This window comes from Lepus europaeus, chromosome 14 (assembly GCF_033115175.1).
Source record: "Lepus europaeus isolate LE1 chromosome 14, mLepTim1.pri, whole genome shotgun sequence".
Taxonomy (NCBI): domain Eukaryota; kingdom Metazoa; phylum Chordata; class Mammalia; order Lagomorpha; family Leporidae; genus Lepus; species Lepus europaeus.
In genome coordinates, this window is record NC_084840.1 from 65940027 (window position 1) to 65959013 (window position 18987).

At 39.4% G+C, this 18987-nt stretch overlaps 1 protein-coding gene across 4 annotated transcripts in view; it reads right to left on the minus strand.

Annotated features, from left to right (window-relative positions):
* Positions 1-18987, minus strand: part of CDC42BPA (CDC42 binding protein kinase alpha) — a 352518-nt gene that overhangs the window by 200336 nt on the left and 133195 nt on the right. For all 4 annotated transcript variants that reach the window (XM_062210852.1, XM_062210850.1, XM_062210853.1 and 1 more), the window contains exon 6: positions 82-175. In XM_062210852.1, the coding sequence (XP_062066836.1) occupies positions 82-175 (94 nt within the window). The remainder of the gene's footprint in view (positions 1-81; positions 176-18987) is intronic.

An 18987-nucleotide genomic window follows, 5' to 3' on the forward strand; every position in this document is an offset into this window, starting at 1 on the left:
TCAACTATTTCTAATACATAAAGAACACAGTAGCAAAGGAAATATCTACAAGCAAAATAATTTAGATTTATATTTATTTACCGTCCCATCTTCCATCAGCTTCAGACAAGAACCAAAATCTGCTAACCGAATATGTCCATTCATATCCATCAATATATTGTCAGGTTTAATGTCTCTGAAAAAATAAGTATATTTCATTTTTAGTTGGGGAAAAAATAAACATAATTAGTTGCTTGGTAAAATAACCTGTTTGAAAAATCTCAATTTCTTTTCAAAGTAGCACTGTAAGAACATCCAATTATCACATGGATATAAATATTGGTTGTGATTTACATTAAAACTTTCTTTAAAACACATAATTTCAGAATTCTTCACAAGATAAAAAACTTCTCTGGTAACTGTCATTCTGATTAAATTAATCATGTCATCTTTTCTTTGGATTTACATAGGTTTCAATGGTATGCCTAATTTGCACAAAGAATCATAATTACCTTATAGCTATAAAAATATTATCCTCAAGCCTTTGATATTCGTAAGGGAAAAATATATTTTCTGGCCCTTTAACCTAACTACAGATAAATTCTCATGTACTATAGGTCATAACAACACAAAGGACTTGCTTAATAATAAGGGTTGACTTTGCAGAAGAACTGGAACACATTTTTGTAAAAAAAAAAAAATTAAAGGCATACATTGCAAATTACTCCTCACATCTCCCATCTATCCATTCTACATTGCCAACCCAATGACTCTGTTTTCTTAACTATCCTTTCAGAGTTTTTGTTATGTATATAAAAGCAAGCATATAAGTATCTTATTTTTATATAAATAATGTATTATGCACACAACAAATTTTAGAGCCATCATTCTTTTTTATAGATTCACAAGATCCTCTAATATGCTCATGGCAAAATTTACTTAATGGATTTGCTGTTGAACAACACTTGAAATTTTCTAAACTATTTTCCTATTACAAACTTCATGGTGTAAGGATGTTTTCAGGATAAAATTCTAAATGTGGGCTTTCTCTTAAAAAAAAATGCATTTGAAATTTTGAATGATGTAACCAAAGTAGCCCACCACAATAGTTGAATCAATTTACATTCCCAGCAACATGATGTGAAAATATTCTGCATTTGGGTAGTTTGCCTATCTCTAGGTAAAAAGTGGCAGTGAAGTTAGTATTAATTTTTGTACTATCAGTAACTTCATTTCTCCATACACTCTGAAGCTATTTGTATTTCTGTGGAAATGTCCCTTGCCTATTTTTCTACACTGTAGTCATCCTCTTACTGATTTCCAGGAATAATTCTTATGTTAGGAATATTGCCTTTTGCTCATTATATGAGCTGCAAGTCTTTTTTTCCTTCGATCACTTGTCTCTTGACTTCATTTTTGGACTTTGCCTCTCATTCAGTCTTCTTGTGTGTTTTAAATTATCAATGTTTTCTTTAACAAGTTTGTAGATTTTCATTCATACAGACATTTTTACCCGCAAGGATATTATAAAGCAACTTGCCCATGCCCCATTCTGTAAGAATTCCAAACTGTCTCAAATTGAACTTAATAACCTCCTTGCAACAAAATCTTAGTCTCTTCTAGTGCTCCCCATCTTGGCCAATGGAAATGCAAGCTAGAAATGAGATGTGTCAGGGAACAAATAAACATTCTTTAAGTCTTTTTTTTTTTTTTTTTTGACAGGCAGAGTGGACAGTGAGAGAGAGAGAGAGAGAGAGAGAGAGAGAGAGAGAAAGGTCTTCCTTTGCCGTTGGTTCACCTTCCAATGGCTGCCGCTGCAGCCAGCTCACTCGCTGATCCTAAGCCAGGAGCCAGGTGCTTCTTCTGGTCTCCCATGCAGGTGCAGGACCCAAGCACCTGGGACATCCTCCACTGCACTCCCAGGCCACAGCAGAGAGCTGGACTGGAAGAGGGGTAACCGGGACAGAATCTGGCGTCACGACCAGGACCAGAACCCGGGGTGCTGGCGCCGCAGGCGGAGGATTACCCTATTGAGCCGCGGTGCCGGCCTGAAGTCTCTTAACCTATCACTCCTCTGCTTTCCATCTACATCACTGACAATAAATCCTATCAATTTTACCTTCTAAATGTCTTACAAATATTTATTAAATCTCCGACTATCTCTATAGTCAAAGTCCTATTAACTTTTGCTCAAGTTGTTTAATTGCCTCCCAACTTACCTCTACATTCATTCTTGCCATTAATCAATATATTTTCTACTCCAGAGCCATGGTATAACCTGCACACACAAATCTTTTCATCTCATTCTCCTGCTTAAAAACTTTCAGTGCTTTTTTAAAAAATATTTATTTATTTGAAAAGTAGAGTGACAGAGAAGCAGAGGCAGAGAGAGGGAGAAAGATCTTCCATTCACTGGTTCACTCCCCATATGGCTGCAACAGCTGGAGCTGAGCGGATCCAAAGCCAGGAGCCAGGAGTTTCCTCCAGGTTTCCCACGCGGGTGCAGGGGCCCACAGACTTGGGCCATCTTCCACTGCTTTCCCAGGCCATAGTAGAGAGCTGGATCAGAAGTGGAGCAGATGGAACCTGACCCAGATTGCAGGCAGCCGCTTTACCTGCTACACCACAGCATCAGCCCCCTTCAGTGCCTCTTAAGATAAAATTCCAAACTGGTATGCAAGTTCCTCCACATTTTCTGGATTCACCTCATGATACTGCCTCTCGTGCTTTCAGCTCTATCCACACTCTACTCATCTTTAAACATACATGCTATATACCTTTCCAACTAAAACTTTGACAAATGCTCTCTGTCTAAAAGGCTCTTTCTTTACCTCACTTCCAACATCTTCAGAATTGTAATTCAATGTTAACTTTAGGAAAGCCTTTTCTGATGCCTCAGAATAGACAAGCACCCAATTTATATATCCACAGTCGTCATCCTTCGTGGTTTCTAAAACAAACCTAATTTTTTTATTTTTAAAACTTTAAGCAACAATTTACATATTTGTGGGTGCAGTGTATACAAGCCGTAAATGTAATTTAAAATGGATTGTTGGGCCAGTGCTGTGGTGTAGTGGGCTAAGCCTCCACTTGAGGTGCTGGCATCCCATATGGGCATTAGTTCATGTCCTGGCTGCTCCTCTTCCAATCCAGCTCGCTGCTATGGTCTGGGAAAGTAGCAGAAGATGGCCCAATACATGGGCCCCTGCACCCACGTGGGAGACCCAGAAGAAGCTCTTGGCTCCTGGCTTTGGATCAGCGCAGTTCCAACCATTGCAGCCTTCTGTGGAGTGAACCAGCAGATGGAAGACCTTTCTGTCTGTCCCTTCCTCTCTGTATGTAACTCTACCTCTCAAAAAAATAAGACCTCTTAAAAAAAAAATAACATAAATTGTGTAACTGGCTGATTAATACTTATCTCCCCTCTATACTGTAAGAGCTACCAAGGCAAGTGCCATGTCTATTATAAACTATACACTCACTGCACATAATCCTTAGTGCCCTGTATAGTACACTGTATACAGTAGCTGCTAAATTAATAATCAACTCTAAAACATACATATTTCTACACTTAAACATGTTTGAAATTAGTACATTTTAAAATCAATGGCAATTTACAATGATAATAAGCAGTATTGTTTTCTTATAGTACTTGAAATATTGGCATATTCCAAAATCAGAAGCTTGATGAAACAGAACACTTGCTGGAAAAAGCAATTCTTACAATGTTTAGTGATTTCATACTATATCATTGTATGTGCCAGAATTTCCCTAACAAGGTTCCTGCTCCTGAAAGCTTCCATTATTCTCAGTTTTTCAGTACTAAGGAAAACACTATAATCAACAACCTTATATGCAAGGAAGCTCCTTACATACATTTTTATGAATACATAGACATTTCCCTTAAGATAAATTCATATTAAATTGGGATTAAATGATAGATATTTTTGAAATGTTGAGAGAAATTATCTAACTGCTAAGGAAAAAAGGATTTTACCATTTTCAACACAGAAACCACTGAAGAAAAGTACCTGGTTTCTCACATCCATGACAACACTAGGTAGAATCAGTCACTTACTCCTTGCCATTCTGATAGGGAAAAAAAAACAGTAAATACCTAATTGTTACCGGGGTTTCTTTGATTATTTGTTAGGTTAAATATTTTTAGGAGCCTGCTCTGTGGTGCAGTAGGTTAAGCCTCTGCCTACAGTGCCAGCATCTCATATGGACGCAGGTTTGAGTCTCGGCTGCTCCACGTCCAATCCAACTGGAATTATTATTTTTAAAAGATTTTATTTATTTGAGAGGTAGAGATACAGATAGGCAGAGGGAGACACAGAGACAAAAGTCTTCCATCCGCTGGTTCACTCCTCAAATGGCCACAGCAGCCAGAGCTGGGCCAATCAAAAGCTAGGTACCATGACCTTCTTCCAGGTCTCCCAGGTGCATGCAGGGGCCCAAGCACTTGGGCCATCTTCTATGCTTTCCCAGGCCATAGCAGAGAGCTATATCAGAAGGGGAGCAGCCAGGACACGAACCGTGCCCACATGGGATATTGACACCACAGGCGGAGGCTTAGCCTACTACTCCACAGCGTCAGCTCCCTCTCTTACATTTATGTATTAAAAATTTTAATTGCTTGCCATATATGGTAAAAATAGAGAAATTTATTTTAATTGCAACTTTTGTAATAAATTTCTATTTCAGATATGCAGATTAACTCTTCTCTACACCGTTTTCTTCATTGGGAGAAGAAAATACAAGAATAGAGAGTAAACTACAATATATTTATATAAAACTGTTATATCTTTATATGAAAAGATGGGCTCCTTCATGAGATGAAGGATGTGGTATCTATGATGAACAACTGTTGGCCTGCAGTCTGAGTTTCATGCATTAACTTTTTGAAAAAAGAACAAGCCACAAAACTATCAGGTGGGTGGGGTTTCCTAGAAAGGACTTACAACCTCAGAGCATAGGCAGGTTAACAACACAGTAGAAACCCAATGAAAGGGGTCAAGGAATAAAGATTGACTTTATAGCACTACATGTTCTTAGCTCCAAGGTGAAAGCAACATAAAAGGGAAAGTATAGTTACATAAGGAAATGGCAGGAAAATCATGTTAGAAACCCAATTATGTTAACACTTTCATTCCATCAATTAAAAAGGACCATAAGGAAGCCTTACTTGAATTTAAAAAAAAATTCACACTTTGGAAAATAGCCAGAGTTTCAAAAACTGTTAACAGACTCAATAAATCAATAAAACACAAAGGGTCAAAGATCAAAACTACTCTCATCACATTTTTCTCTTAAATCAACAAATAATGTTCTTGTACTAAATATTTGCAGCTGGAAAGGATTCCATAAAATGACAGGGGGTACAGTGAGAGATGGGATGAGAATGTTGTAAGAAAAACATTCAAGAAGCATTAATTAAACATTTACAATATACATAATACTGAAGTAACTATAATGCTACAAACAGTGGGAGTACATAAAAGTAGAAAACAGAAAACATTCTTCTTATCCCTTCATCTCTAGCCCGAAAATGTTCACGTCTATCTTTGCTCCTTCCAAAAAGTACAAAACAAAGTAAGAACTAAAAGGCCATTAGAGGGTGAACCAACGGCAAAGGAAGACCTTTCTCTCTGTCTCTCTCTCTCTCACTGTCCACTCTGCCTGTCAAAAAAAAAAAAAAAAAAAAAAAAAAAAGGCTGAAGCCACAGTGAATGTGAGAAAAGACAACAAAAGACAAAAAGTGTCACTAAAATTTTTAAAGACAGAAAATATACATATGAGAACAAAGAAAGCTAAATTCTAACTGTGTGGGAGACAGAAACTAAACTGACTATATATCACATATTTGAATACTTGAAAAGTGATTGTTAGATACTTGGTGAATAGGAAAGGAAAACATAATAAGAAAAAAAGAGAGGCTGTTAGCAACAGTTACAAAGAAACAACTAGAGTGCATTTCTTAATTCAGCAATAAACAATATAACATTTCAATAATGTGAGCATTAACTATAGAGAAGAATAAGGATAAAATCATAATGAGAAAATGCAGGAAGGAAAAGTAGAAAGAGGAATACAAATAGCTAACCCCTCAACTACCACAGCAGTCAGTCAATAAAAGTCCTTGTAAACATCAGAGGTAGGTTAAATGTTAAAAAAACACAGCTTGAGAGAACTGAATGTGGCTGCCACTGGGGACACATGTAAAAGTATTGGGGATAGACCACTTTTCAATATAATTTTTATGGTACTACCTAAGGTAGATTTTTATTATACATAGAACTACCTGATTAAAATTAATCAAAAATCAAAATGCATGTGTATAAGATATGAGTCATTTAATCAAAAATTATAAAAACATTTTGACTGGGGGCTGGCATTATGTTGCAGTGAGTTAAGCCACTACTTGTGATCCCTTATTGGGGTGCTGCTTCTGACCCAGCTCACGGGTAAATGCTCCTGGGAAGGCATGAGCCCTTTCCATACACACAGGAGTCCCAGATGGGGTTCCTGGATCCTGGCTTTGGGTGGCCCGCCAAGAATTGACTGTTGTGAACATTTGGGGAGTGAACCAGCACATGGAAGGTCCGTCTCTTTCTTGCTTTCTCTCTCCCTCTCTCTCTGTTGCTCTGCCTTTCAAATAAATAAATCTTTTTAAAAAGGGGTGGAGGTATGAGTAAGCCACTATATGATCACTGTAGTCAGCAATATTTCTCAGCCAAAATAGCTTATTAATAGGTATAAAGATCATAGACAAACACTATAATGTAGCAATACTAACTGGTCTCTGCTTGTCCAACAGGGAATACAACTATACATTTAATGTAATATGTTATCTACTGGCTCATTCCACATCCTCCCTCATTTTATTCCTTTGCTGAAAAGGGAGTCTGTTGGCTCTTAAAATGGTCACTATTTGGGCAGATGGAAACATTCTTAACTTTCTGAATTAATGAGCTCTTAGGAGGATGAGCTATGCCCCCTAGTAATCTGCTGTTTTGAAAATATTTAGGTTTTATTTGTGTTTTGGGATGGAGTGAGACAAAGTATAATGCTGACATGAAGTAGAATTTAAAGAATTCACAGCATAGAAGAAAAAATGACTTTCCCATCTAGCTGGAATTGACTATGGCCTAAATTACCAGGCAAAAGGAATGCCTAAAATGAATGTAAGGTAATGTACTTTATCACTTCACACACAAAAAAACATGCCCCATCCTCTTTTTTTTTTTTTTAAGACTTATTTATTTATTTGAAGTCAGAGTTATACAGAGAGAGAGAGAGAGAGAGAGAGAGAGTGAGTCTTCATCCGCTGGCTCACTCTGCATTGGCCGCAATGGCCGGAGCTGCGCCAATCCAAAGCCAGGAGCCAGGAGCCCCCTCAGGGTCTCCCTCACAGGTGCAGGGGCCCAAGGACCTGGGCCATCTCCTACTGCTTTCCCAAGCTATCGCAGAGAGCTGGAATGGAAGTGGAGCAGCTGAGTCTTGAATTGGTGCCCACACCTTCAGGCCAGAGTGTTAATCCGCTGTGCCACAGTGTTGGCCCCCTCTATTTTCAATTAATGACTACATCTTAGCCTTTTATGGCTTCATTTTTCCCTTCAGAACTGTCTATCATCTTCATTTAAATCTAATTTCATGGTGGCAAAAAGGAAAATGTTTGGAGAGAAGGAATACAAAATACAGTATGATTTTAACTGGTCCAAACCTATACAGAGATAATTCTTTTGGCAATCCAGGTTTAAAACATAGGTGAACATGAACAAAGTCCGTAGTTTCACATTCCTAAAGTTTGTGAGAGTCTGGATGCCTCTGCTGACCAACAAACACCATCTGAGTAAAGAATGTTCTTAATTACCCCACAATGACATTCTGAGAAGTATAAAAGCACAGATAGTTCATTCAAACTTTGGGAGAGGAGAGAGTCAAGTTAGTGGAAGAATAGATAGAGCTCTCCAGTATAAACTGAGTAAAAAACAATCGAGGCTGGCATGTGGCGCCCTGGGTTAGGCCTCCACCTGCACCAGTATCCCATATAAGCACCTGTTCAAGTCCTGGCTTCTCCACTTCCAACCCAACTCCCTGCTAATATGCCTGGAAAGCAAAGGAAGATGAGCCAAGTGCTTGGGCCCCTGCACCCATGTGGGAGCCCAGATAGAGTTCTGGGCTCCTGGCTTTAGCCTGGCCCAGCTCCGGGACTTTACAGCCATTTGGGGAATGAGTCAGTGGATAGAAGCTCTCGCCTTATCTCCCTCTCTGTAACTTTGTGTTTCAAAGAAATAACAAGAATCTTTAAAAAAATAAAAAGTTACATTTAAACTTCATTAACAGTGTTGTCAAACCCAAAAAGTTCTTTTCTGTCAATCTAGAGGAGCCAAGATCAAACAAGGGTAGCTAAATTCTGCAAGTAACTGGATCACTGACACAGGTTTTGGAAATGCTACATAGGAAAAAAATTAAAGGCCTCCTAGAAAATATTTTACAGTAAGTATTCAATAAATCCTTTTTTTAAAAGATTTATTTATTTGAAAGGCAGATCTACAGAGAGGAAGAGAGAGCAAGTGACGGGGTGGGGGTGGGGGTTTCCATCCGCTGGTTCATTCCCCAGATGACTACAATGACCAGAGCTGAGCTGATCTGAAGCCGGGAGCCAGGAGCTTCTTCTGGGCTTCCCACCCAGGTGCAGGGGCCAAAGGACTTGGGCCATCTTCCACTGCTTTCCTAGGCCATAGCCGAGAACTGGATCAGGAGTGGAGCAGCTGGGTCTCAAACCATATGGGATGCCATAGCTACACCACAGCGCAGGCCCCAAAAAATCCTTTATAAATTAAAATCACAGTGATATGGGCAGGTACATACATAGGACCAAGGAACTGAGGCAGCAGCCACAGCCAAATGACAATAGCTCCAGCCAGCCTGTGCAAAAGCCCTGGCCAGCTGATGCAAAAATGGCCAGGGCAAATGACAGCCCAGTTGGTACCAACCAAATTCCCTTTTCCTGCACTGACTACCCAAACTCCAATCTCCATACAATCCTTTCTATGTACTGCTGACTCTCAAGTTCTGTGTATCTTCAAAGCCTCACTTCAATGTAACGAAACCACAAGTTCTACAATGTTGAAAACTCAGAATTAGCAGTAGTAGAAATATCTGATATGGCTTCAGACTGTATCCCCACAATGACATTTAGGTTATTAATAAATTTATCATAGACAGAATTACCATGGAACTGAGGCTGTGACACTTCTGAGATTTCTCAAAAAGGGCATGGAAATGAGCAACATTCAAGCCCCATCCCAAATTCTACCCTCTGAATATTCCATTAAGCCCCACCCCAGATACCACCCATTATGTCTTCCAATAGTATAAAAGAATGGCCTGAACTTGAAGGGTTTTTTGTTTCATGTTCTTTCCCTCTCAAACTTGCCTGAACTTAATCCTTGAGTGTGTACTTTTCCTTTCCTTTAAATAAATCCTGCTTTCCTGTACAATTTTATATCTCCTCCTTGAATTCTTTCATACATGGAGACAAGAACCTGAACAAATGTTAGCCAAGGGTCACCCACACAACAATAGGCATAAAGTTATCTATCATTAATGCATTTGCTCCTATTTAATTTCTTGTTTGTACATTATAGCCAAAATGTATAATCAGATTTTAAAAGGAATTTGAGTGCTTGAAAAAAAATGTGCAAAAAAAATTTTTTGGCTTTTCTATCCCCAATCATTACACTGAATATATTCTTTAAGATGACTAATGGCACAGGCCTTCTGGCTCAGCAAGTTAGAACAGCAAAGGGACAACCATGTCCCATATCGAAGTGCCAGTTCAAGTCCCAGCTCCTCTGCTTTCAACTCAGATTTTTGTTAATTTGCCTTGGACAGTTGTGAAAGATAGCCCAAGTACGTGGGCCTCTGGCACCCACAATGGAAACCTAGATGGAGATCCTGACTCTTAGCTTTGGCCTGGCCCATCTCTGGCCACTGTGGCCATTTGAAGAGTAAACTAGTGGATGGAAAAATCTCCCTTTCAAATAAATAATTTTTTTAAAAAAATGATTCATGACCTTTGAATTACCAAATCCAGGAAAATCTTCTCAGTCTGAGATCCATAATGATTTGATTATGACAACTTATAACTGCTGATTATTCTCCCAGCTATACCATTTCCTCCTCTATTTCTTCCCACTAAAACCAATTCTTTCCAGTTTACTTTTCTGGTTCCTCCTTCCCCAGGAAAGTGATTCCCATTTTCCTAATGCTGGCGTTCCCTAAGATGCAGTCCTGCTCTTTTAAAGGCAGATATCCAGACAAATATGTCTGTTAAAAGGTCTTGGCAAAAGACCAGGGGATGGTTCTGAATGTTAAAGAACTAATCTTACCCAGAGTGATCTGGTCTTTCTCCTCACCTACTGGAAGATGATCTCTATGTTATTGGAATATGACTGACCTGTCTTTGGTTGTCAAACAATTTAACAATGTAATTTATGACAAGTATACTTCATTTGGGCCATGCAATTTAAACTTTGCCTCTAAAAGAGACTGGAGACTAAAAGTACCAGTGCAATTTCTAACAATGGCTGAAGAGTAAGGCCAGTCACAGATAGTAGGTGAGTTCTCCCAAACCTCCCAAAAAACTATAAACCCAAGTTTCAGTCAGGCTTCCCTGGTTAGCAACACTCCATGCTCACACTCATATATGGATGCTGAGCTATCCTAACTACCAAGAAAGTATGAGGGTAACTGTCTTTGGTACTTTTGAACTCTAACCTATGCACTTCTCCATTAGCGGATTTACATCTGTGTCCCTTCCATGTAATAATAAGCCATGACTACAACAGTTTGTAAGTGAATTTGTGAATCTTGCAAAAATTATCCAAACAGAGGATAGTTTTTGGAACTTCTCCCTAATTTGCAACTCATAGTTTGAGAACAAGAGTGATTTTGGGAATCACTACTTAATTTAGAATAGGTGTCAGAAGTCACAGTACTCTTTTAGCAATGTTCCTTCTAATTTTATAGTTGCCTCAAATTCCTCACAGGTACTGAAATAGCAAACTGATTGCCATACAATAACTTTATATACAATTCCATAACGGTACACATCCTGAGATCACTTGTAAGTTCTAGTGTAAAAAAAATGTAACTATAACATTAGTTAGTTCTTAGCAATTTTAGAGCATTCTACAAATAACTCCTCCATTAACAGCATAAAAAAATTCCAATTTTGAAATGTGACCAGGGCCTTTGAAAGACTGAAGGGAGTTTTGAGTAAGCCTCAGGCCTCAAAGTATTTGTAATTCATTGTAAAAACAATGTTTTACACATACCAAGAGGATAACTGTTCAATCATACCAACAAATCTGAGTTGAAAGAGATGAACTCAGCCTGAATCCCTGGTGAAGGACCAACACATTCCTATCCTTCATGAAATTCTTATGCAACAAAGGATACAAGAAAAAAACTTTAAAATATGTGATATTTTCATCAACAAATTCTATTAAAATAGGATTGATCTATTTCTATTACTATTTCTATAATGTATTAGATTTTGTCTCAGAGTTAACCACATTATATAAAACATTATGAACATTAAGGAGAGGAGATTAATAAAAATTACCATCATAAATCTATCTTATGCATTATATTTTAAATTCCCTAAATCTATAATGGAACAGGCAGACAGTGAGGAAAGGAGGGAGTAAAGATAGAAGTGTGGAAAGACAGACTCAATCATTCTACTTCCAAAAGTGCTGGAGAGGCCAGCACTGTGGCTTAGTGGGTAGAGCTGCCTCCCACACTGCCAACATCCCATATGGGCGCCAGCTGGAGTCCTGGCTGCTCCACTTCCAATCCAGCTCTCTGCTATGGCCTGGGAAAGCAGTAGAAGATGACCCAAGTCCTTAGGCCCCTGCACCAGAGGAAGCTCCTGGCTCCCAGCTTCTGATGGGCATAGCTCAGGCCACTGTGGCCAATTGGGGAGTGAACCAGTGGAGAGAAGACCTCTCTCTCTCTCTCTCTCTCTCTCTGCCTCTGCCTTGCTGTAACTCTTCCTTTCAAATAAATAAATAAATCTTCTTTTTTTTTTTTTAAGTGCTTGGGAATAAGATTCCTAAGTCTTCTGACAATCTGTAGTACCAATATAGTTGTTCCAAATTGAATGAATCTGTTTTATAAATATTATCATAAACTCACCAATTTAAACATATTTGATGGGTTTCAATTTGCTTTTACTACTACCCCTATTTGACTTTCCTATTTGACTCCTGAATCCTTCTGACATGACTCTGAAAGTGTCTGAAATTCTGAAATTTTACTTGCTATTTGGTATGACAAGATGTACCAGGCTCAGGGCCTGCATTGTGGAGGAGCGGGTAAAGCCACTGCCTGTGACACCATCATCCCTTATGGGTGTCCTAGTTGCACCACTTCCAGTGCAGATTCCTGCTAATGGAAAAGCATAATGGAAAAGCAATGGAAGATGGCCCAAGTACTTGGCCCCTTGCCACTGACATGGGAGACCTGGATAAAGCTTCTGGTTCCTGGATTCAGCCTGGCCCAGTCTAAACCGTTGTGGTCATCTGGGGAATGAACCAGCAGATGGAAGATTTCTCTTTCAAATGAATAAACAAATCTTTACAGAGAGAGAGAAAGAGGAGGAGAGGGGAGGGAGAGAGAAACAGGCTCATCTTACATATTTACTATCTAGATCTAGAATCAGCAGTTTCTCTAAGACTGCTCCCACACAGCGGGAAGTGATATTTGAGGACTATAACATGTCAACAGGGATGGTAGTTATTTCTAGTCATTTTCACTTACAGAAGTTCATACTAATACATCAATTCAAATTCAGGACAATAGGGTTTTTAGTTATCATCTATATTATATCAACACTCCTTTCTTGCACAACAAGAATCCTACTTTTTAAGGATATAGGAGATCAACTATTTTATAATCACTTTTTAATTTCACATTATATATATAACAATCTCAAAATTTTGACAATTACACTATGACCACTAACTTGGTTATTGAAAACAGTTAATAATTATTCTCTCAGTTACCCTCATCTGCATTTCAAAATTTTTTTAATTTACTTATTTGAGATTGAGAGAGGGAGGGAGAGAGCCTGAGTGATAAGAGCTCCCATCCACTGGTTGATTCCCCAAATGTCCTCAATGGCCAGCCAGGAGCTAGGATCTCAACACAGGTCTCCTAAGTGGGAGGCAAGAACCCAATTACTTGAGCTATCACTTCTGCCTCTCAAGTATTTGCATTAATGGAAAGTTGGAGCCAGAGCTTTGAGCTGGAAAAAAACCAAGGCACTCTGATATGGGACATAGGCATCTTAATAATTATGCTAATAAATGCCTGCTCCTGTGGTATGACATTTTAATGTTTTAGGAATGTTTTTTGGCCCTTAATCTTTTAAAGGTTTTACTTGTGAGGCAGACAGGGAAATAGCCTCCATCCACTGTTCACTCACCAAAATCATATACAGTTGGGGCTGAGGCAGACTAAACCCAGAGCCTGGAACTCTACCAAGGTCTCCCACCTGAGAAGCAGAGAACCAACTACTTTGGCTATCATCTACTGCCTCTTATGGGCAGTCTTAGCAGGAATCAGGAGTTGGGAGCCAGATACAGGCATTGAGCCCAGGCACTCTTAAAATGGAAAATGGGATACAGGCATGCCAATCAGCAATTTAACTGCTAAGGTAAATGCCTACCTCTCCACCCTGCTCCCACTACTATTATTGCTATGGGCTAAGTTAGGCCAAAATTTAATATTTCGGGTTCTTGCCGTCTACCTAGAGAAGAATTCTAAGCACTGGCTCAAACAAGACATTCAACACGGTAAGGTTTAGGATTTATTTGGAAAGTGAGAAGAAGACACAGGAATGTGTGGGCCAAGAAGGGTGAATGGGGAACTCCATACCAGCTGCTTCTAGGGGTTGTCGGTAACCTCAGATGAAGAGCACAGGTGAGAGACTGCAAGCAAGACTGCAGGCAAGAGGAATGCGCAGGAAAGCAGCTCAGGCCTAGTGCTCTCCAGGCTTCTTATTCACTTCCAAAAGGGGAGTGGTTACACTCTGATTGACAGGTGGGTGGATACAGGTGAGATTACATGGGGGGATGGGGAGTTTGTGGCCTCCAGCTCATGAACCTAATCTTATCTCCCTGACTAGTCCCATACCATTGTGGTTCTATTAGCTGTTCACTATCACAGCATATGGTCATTAATACTGTAATACTCTTGAACCTTTTTCCCTCTACTATTTTTCCCTACTACTATTGAAAGGGCAACCAATCCTTAGAGTATTGTCTTTCTAGCTATTTTGGTTGTCTGACACACTTTTCTAGATCAGTAGACTCCTTAGGGGGGATTCATGAGAACAACATTCCCCAACTTCCCAAAACTTGATAACAATTTGACCCTTTATACATGAAAGTAAGTTTTCTTCACATTTTCCTTTTCTGGGGCACCATAAATATTCAACAGATTTTTTGTCATAAAGTTTTATCACTGGATGGTTTTCTTTCCTTTATAAGACACTTGGTTCTTTCTGTCCCCACAGGGGATTTTTTTTCTTTTCTTTTTTTTTTTTTTAAAAAGATCAATAATTACACTAGAATTTTCTTAGGATCTAATTCAGTCATTATTTTATAGTTGTAATACATGTTACATATTCATTACTGAGCAGACTACTCTTTCAAATAAATCTTGCTTTAAACACCCATATATTTTAAAGAATTTAAGTGGAAAAATAACAGTGCTTTATGCATACTGAGATTTTCACAATTTTTAATTCCCTTTCTTAATTCTTGAAAATTCAGATTTTCTTCTGCTATAATTTCCTGACATTCTTTAGTATGTTGTTCAGCATTTCTCACAAGGAAGGCCCGAAGTAATGCATTCTTCTGGGTTTCCTATGTCAGAAAGTATCTTTTTATCCGTATTTCACTGAAAAAGGAAGTTGGCAGAAGGTATAGAATTCTGAGTTAATGATCTTCTCTCTGCAGTACTTAAAAGATGCTATTTCATTACTTTTGAGCTGCCATGGTCTTGATAAGAATTCTGAGAACAAATTATTTTAATCCTAAATATAAAATACTATTTTCTTCTAGCTGCTTTTCTCTTTATCCTATGTATGCCATACCTTTTTTTTGGCCATGCAGAGTTAGACAGTGAGAGAGAGACAGAGTTATAGACAGTGAGAGAGAGAGAGAGAGAAAGGTTCTGTTGGTTCACTCCCCTAATGGCTGCCACGGCCGGCACTACGCCGATCCAAAGCCAGGAGCCGGGTAATTCCTCCTGGTCTCCCATGCGGGTGCAAGGATCCAAGCACTTGGGCCATCCTCCACTGCCCTCCCGGGCCACAGCAGAGAGCGGGACTGGAAGAGGAGCAACTGGGACTAGAACCCGGGTGCCGGCGGCACAGGCAGAGGATTAGCCAAGTGAGCCTCGTGTATGCCATACTTTTATTACAATGGCTAAGTGTAGCTATCTAAGAATTTTTTTATTGTTTGGGATTTGCTGAAATTTTTGATTCTATAGATGCAAGTATTCTCCAAACTTGGAAAGTTTAGAGCTATTATTTTTTTCTGCACTGTTATTCCTATTCTCTTCCTTGACATCAATAACATGTATGATAAGAGCTTTTCACTCCTAAGAATTTGTTAACTTTTTTCAACCTTTTTATCTCTGTTCTTAATAGGATAATTTCTACTGATTCATATTCAGGTTTGCTAATTCATTCCTATATAATCTTCTTTCTGCTATCGGAGTCTTCCAGTAAATTTTTATTTGAAATACCGTATTTTTCTTCCAAAATATTCATTTGATACTTTTACTGTTTCTTATAATTTTAAATTATCTATTTATTTATTTATTTATTTGAGAGGCAAAGATCCCATCTGCTGGTTCACTTTCCAATTACTCCCAACAGCTGGGACCAGGGCCAGGAGCCACAAATTCAATCCAGGTATCCCACATGTGTGGTAGGAACCTAATTATTTGAGCCATCACAGCTGCCTCCCATGATATGCATTAGCAGGAAGCTGGAATCAGGAGTCAGAGAAGGGAAGTGAACCCAGATACTCCAGTGTGGGGATGCAAGCATCTTAACCAGCATCTTAACCACTATGCTAAATGCCTACACCCTCATTTACAGTTTCTGTTCCACTGCTGAGATTTTCTAGCCTTTCATTCATTTCAAATGTGTTTGTCTTTACTTCATGAAACAAATTTAAAATAAATGTTTTAAAGACTTTGTCCAACAGTTACAGACCCTAAAACTCAGAGACATGCCTCCCATCAGCTGACAGGCAGCTACTGACTTCAGAGACCCCTTCTTGCTTGCTGTCAAAGCCCAGCTGCATGCCTAAGATAGTTATGTGCCTCCTAAACTGCATGCCTAAGATAAGGAAGCTGTGTGCCTCGTTAAACTGCCTTGTAGTTGTAATTTATTGGTTCCTGTGTGCTAAGATAGCTGTGTGCCCACTCCCCACCCCCCAAACTGCCTTGTAACTAGTTGATTTAGGGTATAAAAGTAGAGCAAGACAAAGGGCTTGACTCTTGAAACTGAGTCCAGTCCAGCCCATACGCATAAACAAACCGTGCCTTTCCCCCCAACAGTCTCTAGTGCCTCTTGGTTTCTTAGGTCTCCTGTCTATAACACAATAAATTTTAAACCTGAATCATTTTCAGGTTGCCATCAGTTTACTGTTCTGTTCTAACACTGAATCATAATTTGCTGACAGAATAATTTCGGGTTATATTATGCACATGGGAATATTGTGCCATGTACACTTTCCTAAGACTCTGGAAAATACTAGTGTTTTCAAGCTTTGTATCAGGCATGCCAACTGGCAGCTTTACCACCAGGGTAAATGCCTGCCCTCCCCTCACCAACACACACCTACTATTAGAGTACAGCCACATGGGAAATTTGGATGGATTCCTGGCTCCTGGCTCAGTCCTAGCCCTTGTGGCCACTTAGGAGGATGGAAGGTATCTACCATACTCTCTTGTTTAACCTCTCTGCAACTGCCTTTCAAATAAACAAATCTCCCCCTTTGTTAAAAGATCTATTTATTTATTTGAAAGGCAGAGTTACAGAGAGGGAGAAAAAAGACACACAGAGATCTTCCATCCAGTAGTTCACTCCCAGACAGCCACAACAACTAGGACTGGGCCAGGCTGAGGCCAGGAGCCTCTTCGGGTCTCTCACGAAAGTGGTTAGCAGGGACACAAGCACTTTGGCCATTTTTGCTGCCTTTACCAGGTCATTAGCAGGAAGCTAGATTCAAAGTGGTATAGCTGGTACAAAAACCAGTGCCCATATGCAATGCCAACATCACAGGCAGTCGCTTTACCCACTACACCACAATTCAGGCCCAATACATAAATCTGAAAAACCTGTCTTTCAAAAGAATTCTCCCCTTTTAAAAACCTGTTTCAAGTCCTACCATTATTTGACTCTATGGATATTCGTTTCCACAAAAGAACCTATCTTGGCCAGCGCCACGGCTCAATAGGCTAATCTTCCATCTTGCTGCACTGGCACACTGGGTTCTAGCCACCGGTCAGGGTGCTGGATTCTGTCCCGGTTGCCCCTCTTCCAGGCCAGCTCTCTGCTGTGGCCTGAGAGGGCAGTGGAGGATGGCCCAAGTGCTTGGGCCCTGCACCCGCATGGGAGACCAGGAGAGGCACCTGGCTCCCGGCTTCGGATCAGCACGGTGCACCGGCTGCAGTGGCCATTGGAGGGTGAACCAACGGTAAAGGAAGACCTTTCTCTCTGTCTCTCTCTCACTGTCCACTCTGCCTGTCCAAAAAAAACAAAAAAACAAAAACAAAAAAAGAACCTATCTTGTAAAAAATGTAAAACAAAAATTTCCTTTTAAAAAATGACAAGTGATCTAACAAAAAGAAATTGGTATCTCTGAAGATTATATATGTATATCTAATTCTCTCTAATCCGCAGCCTTAAAGCATTATATGATTTGTAAAATCAGTTCTCTGAGACAGAACAATCTATCAACCAGCAATGAATGACCCTTCTCAAAGCAGTTTCTAAAAAGGACCTTCAAGTTCGAAGGCAACATGTACAGCCCTGTTTAAATAGTAATACTGTAGAAAAACACAGGAGAAACAGAAATCAAACTTAGACCTTAGTCAATAAAGGTGAGAAAATATCAGCATTTTTATACTAAACTCAATGCTCTGCTTATCTATGTGGTACTTAAAACCACCACAAAGTCCTCACCTTTTCATTACTGTCATCTAAAATTAAACCACTATTCTATTCAGATCACAATGCTATGTAATTGCTAGCATTTTTGAAGCGGTAACTGACAATCTGAATATCAAATCTATTGCTAAGTTTAGTTAACAAGTTTAGAAATAACTTAAGGGTTTTTCCAATCTACAATCAGGACTTCCTTTGCCATAACCTAACATTTGGCACAGATTTTAATCATCTGAGTCAGGCATACAAGACGATGCTGTTAAGTCATTAATATTCCCAAATTTGGGGGGCCAGTACTTGGCATAGTGGGTAAAGGCACTGCCTGTGAAATCAGAATCACAAAAGGGTGCTGATTTGAGTCTTCATCTAGCTCCTTGCTAATGGCCTAGGAAAAGCAGCAGAGAATGGCCCCAGTGCTCGGGCCCCTAGCACCCATGTGGGAGACCTGGAAGAAGTTCCTGGCTCCTAGCTTCTAGCTTCAGCCTGGCCCAATCCCAGCCATTGCAGGCATCTGGGGAGTAACCAGCAGATAGACAATCAATCTCTCTCTCTCTCTCTCTCTCTCTCTCTCTCTCTCTCTGTCTCTGTCTCTCTCCCTCCCACCCCCTTTCTTTCTGTAACTCTTTGAAATAAATACATCTTAAAAAAAAAAAAAACTATTACTCCCAAGTTTAAGTAAATAAATGAATTCAGACTAAATAATACCTTCATAATGAATGAATAAATTTATAAAATTGAAA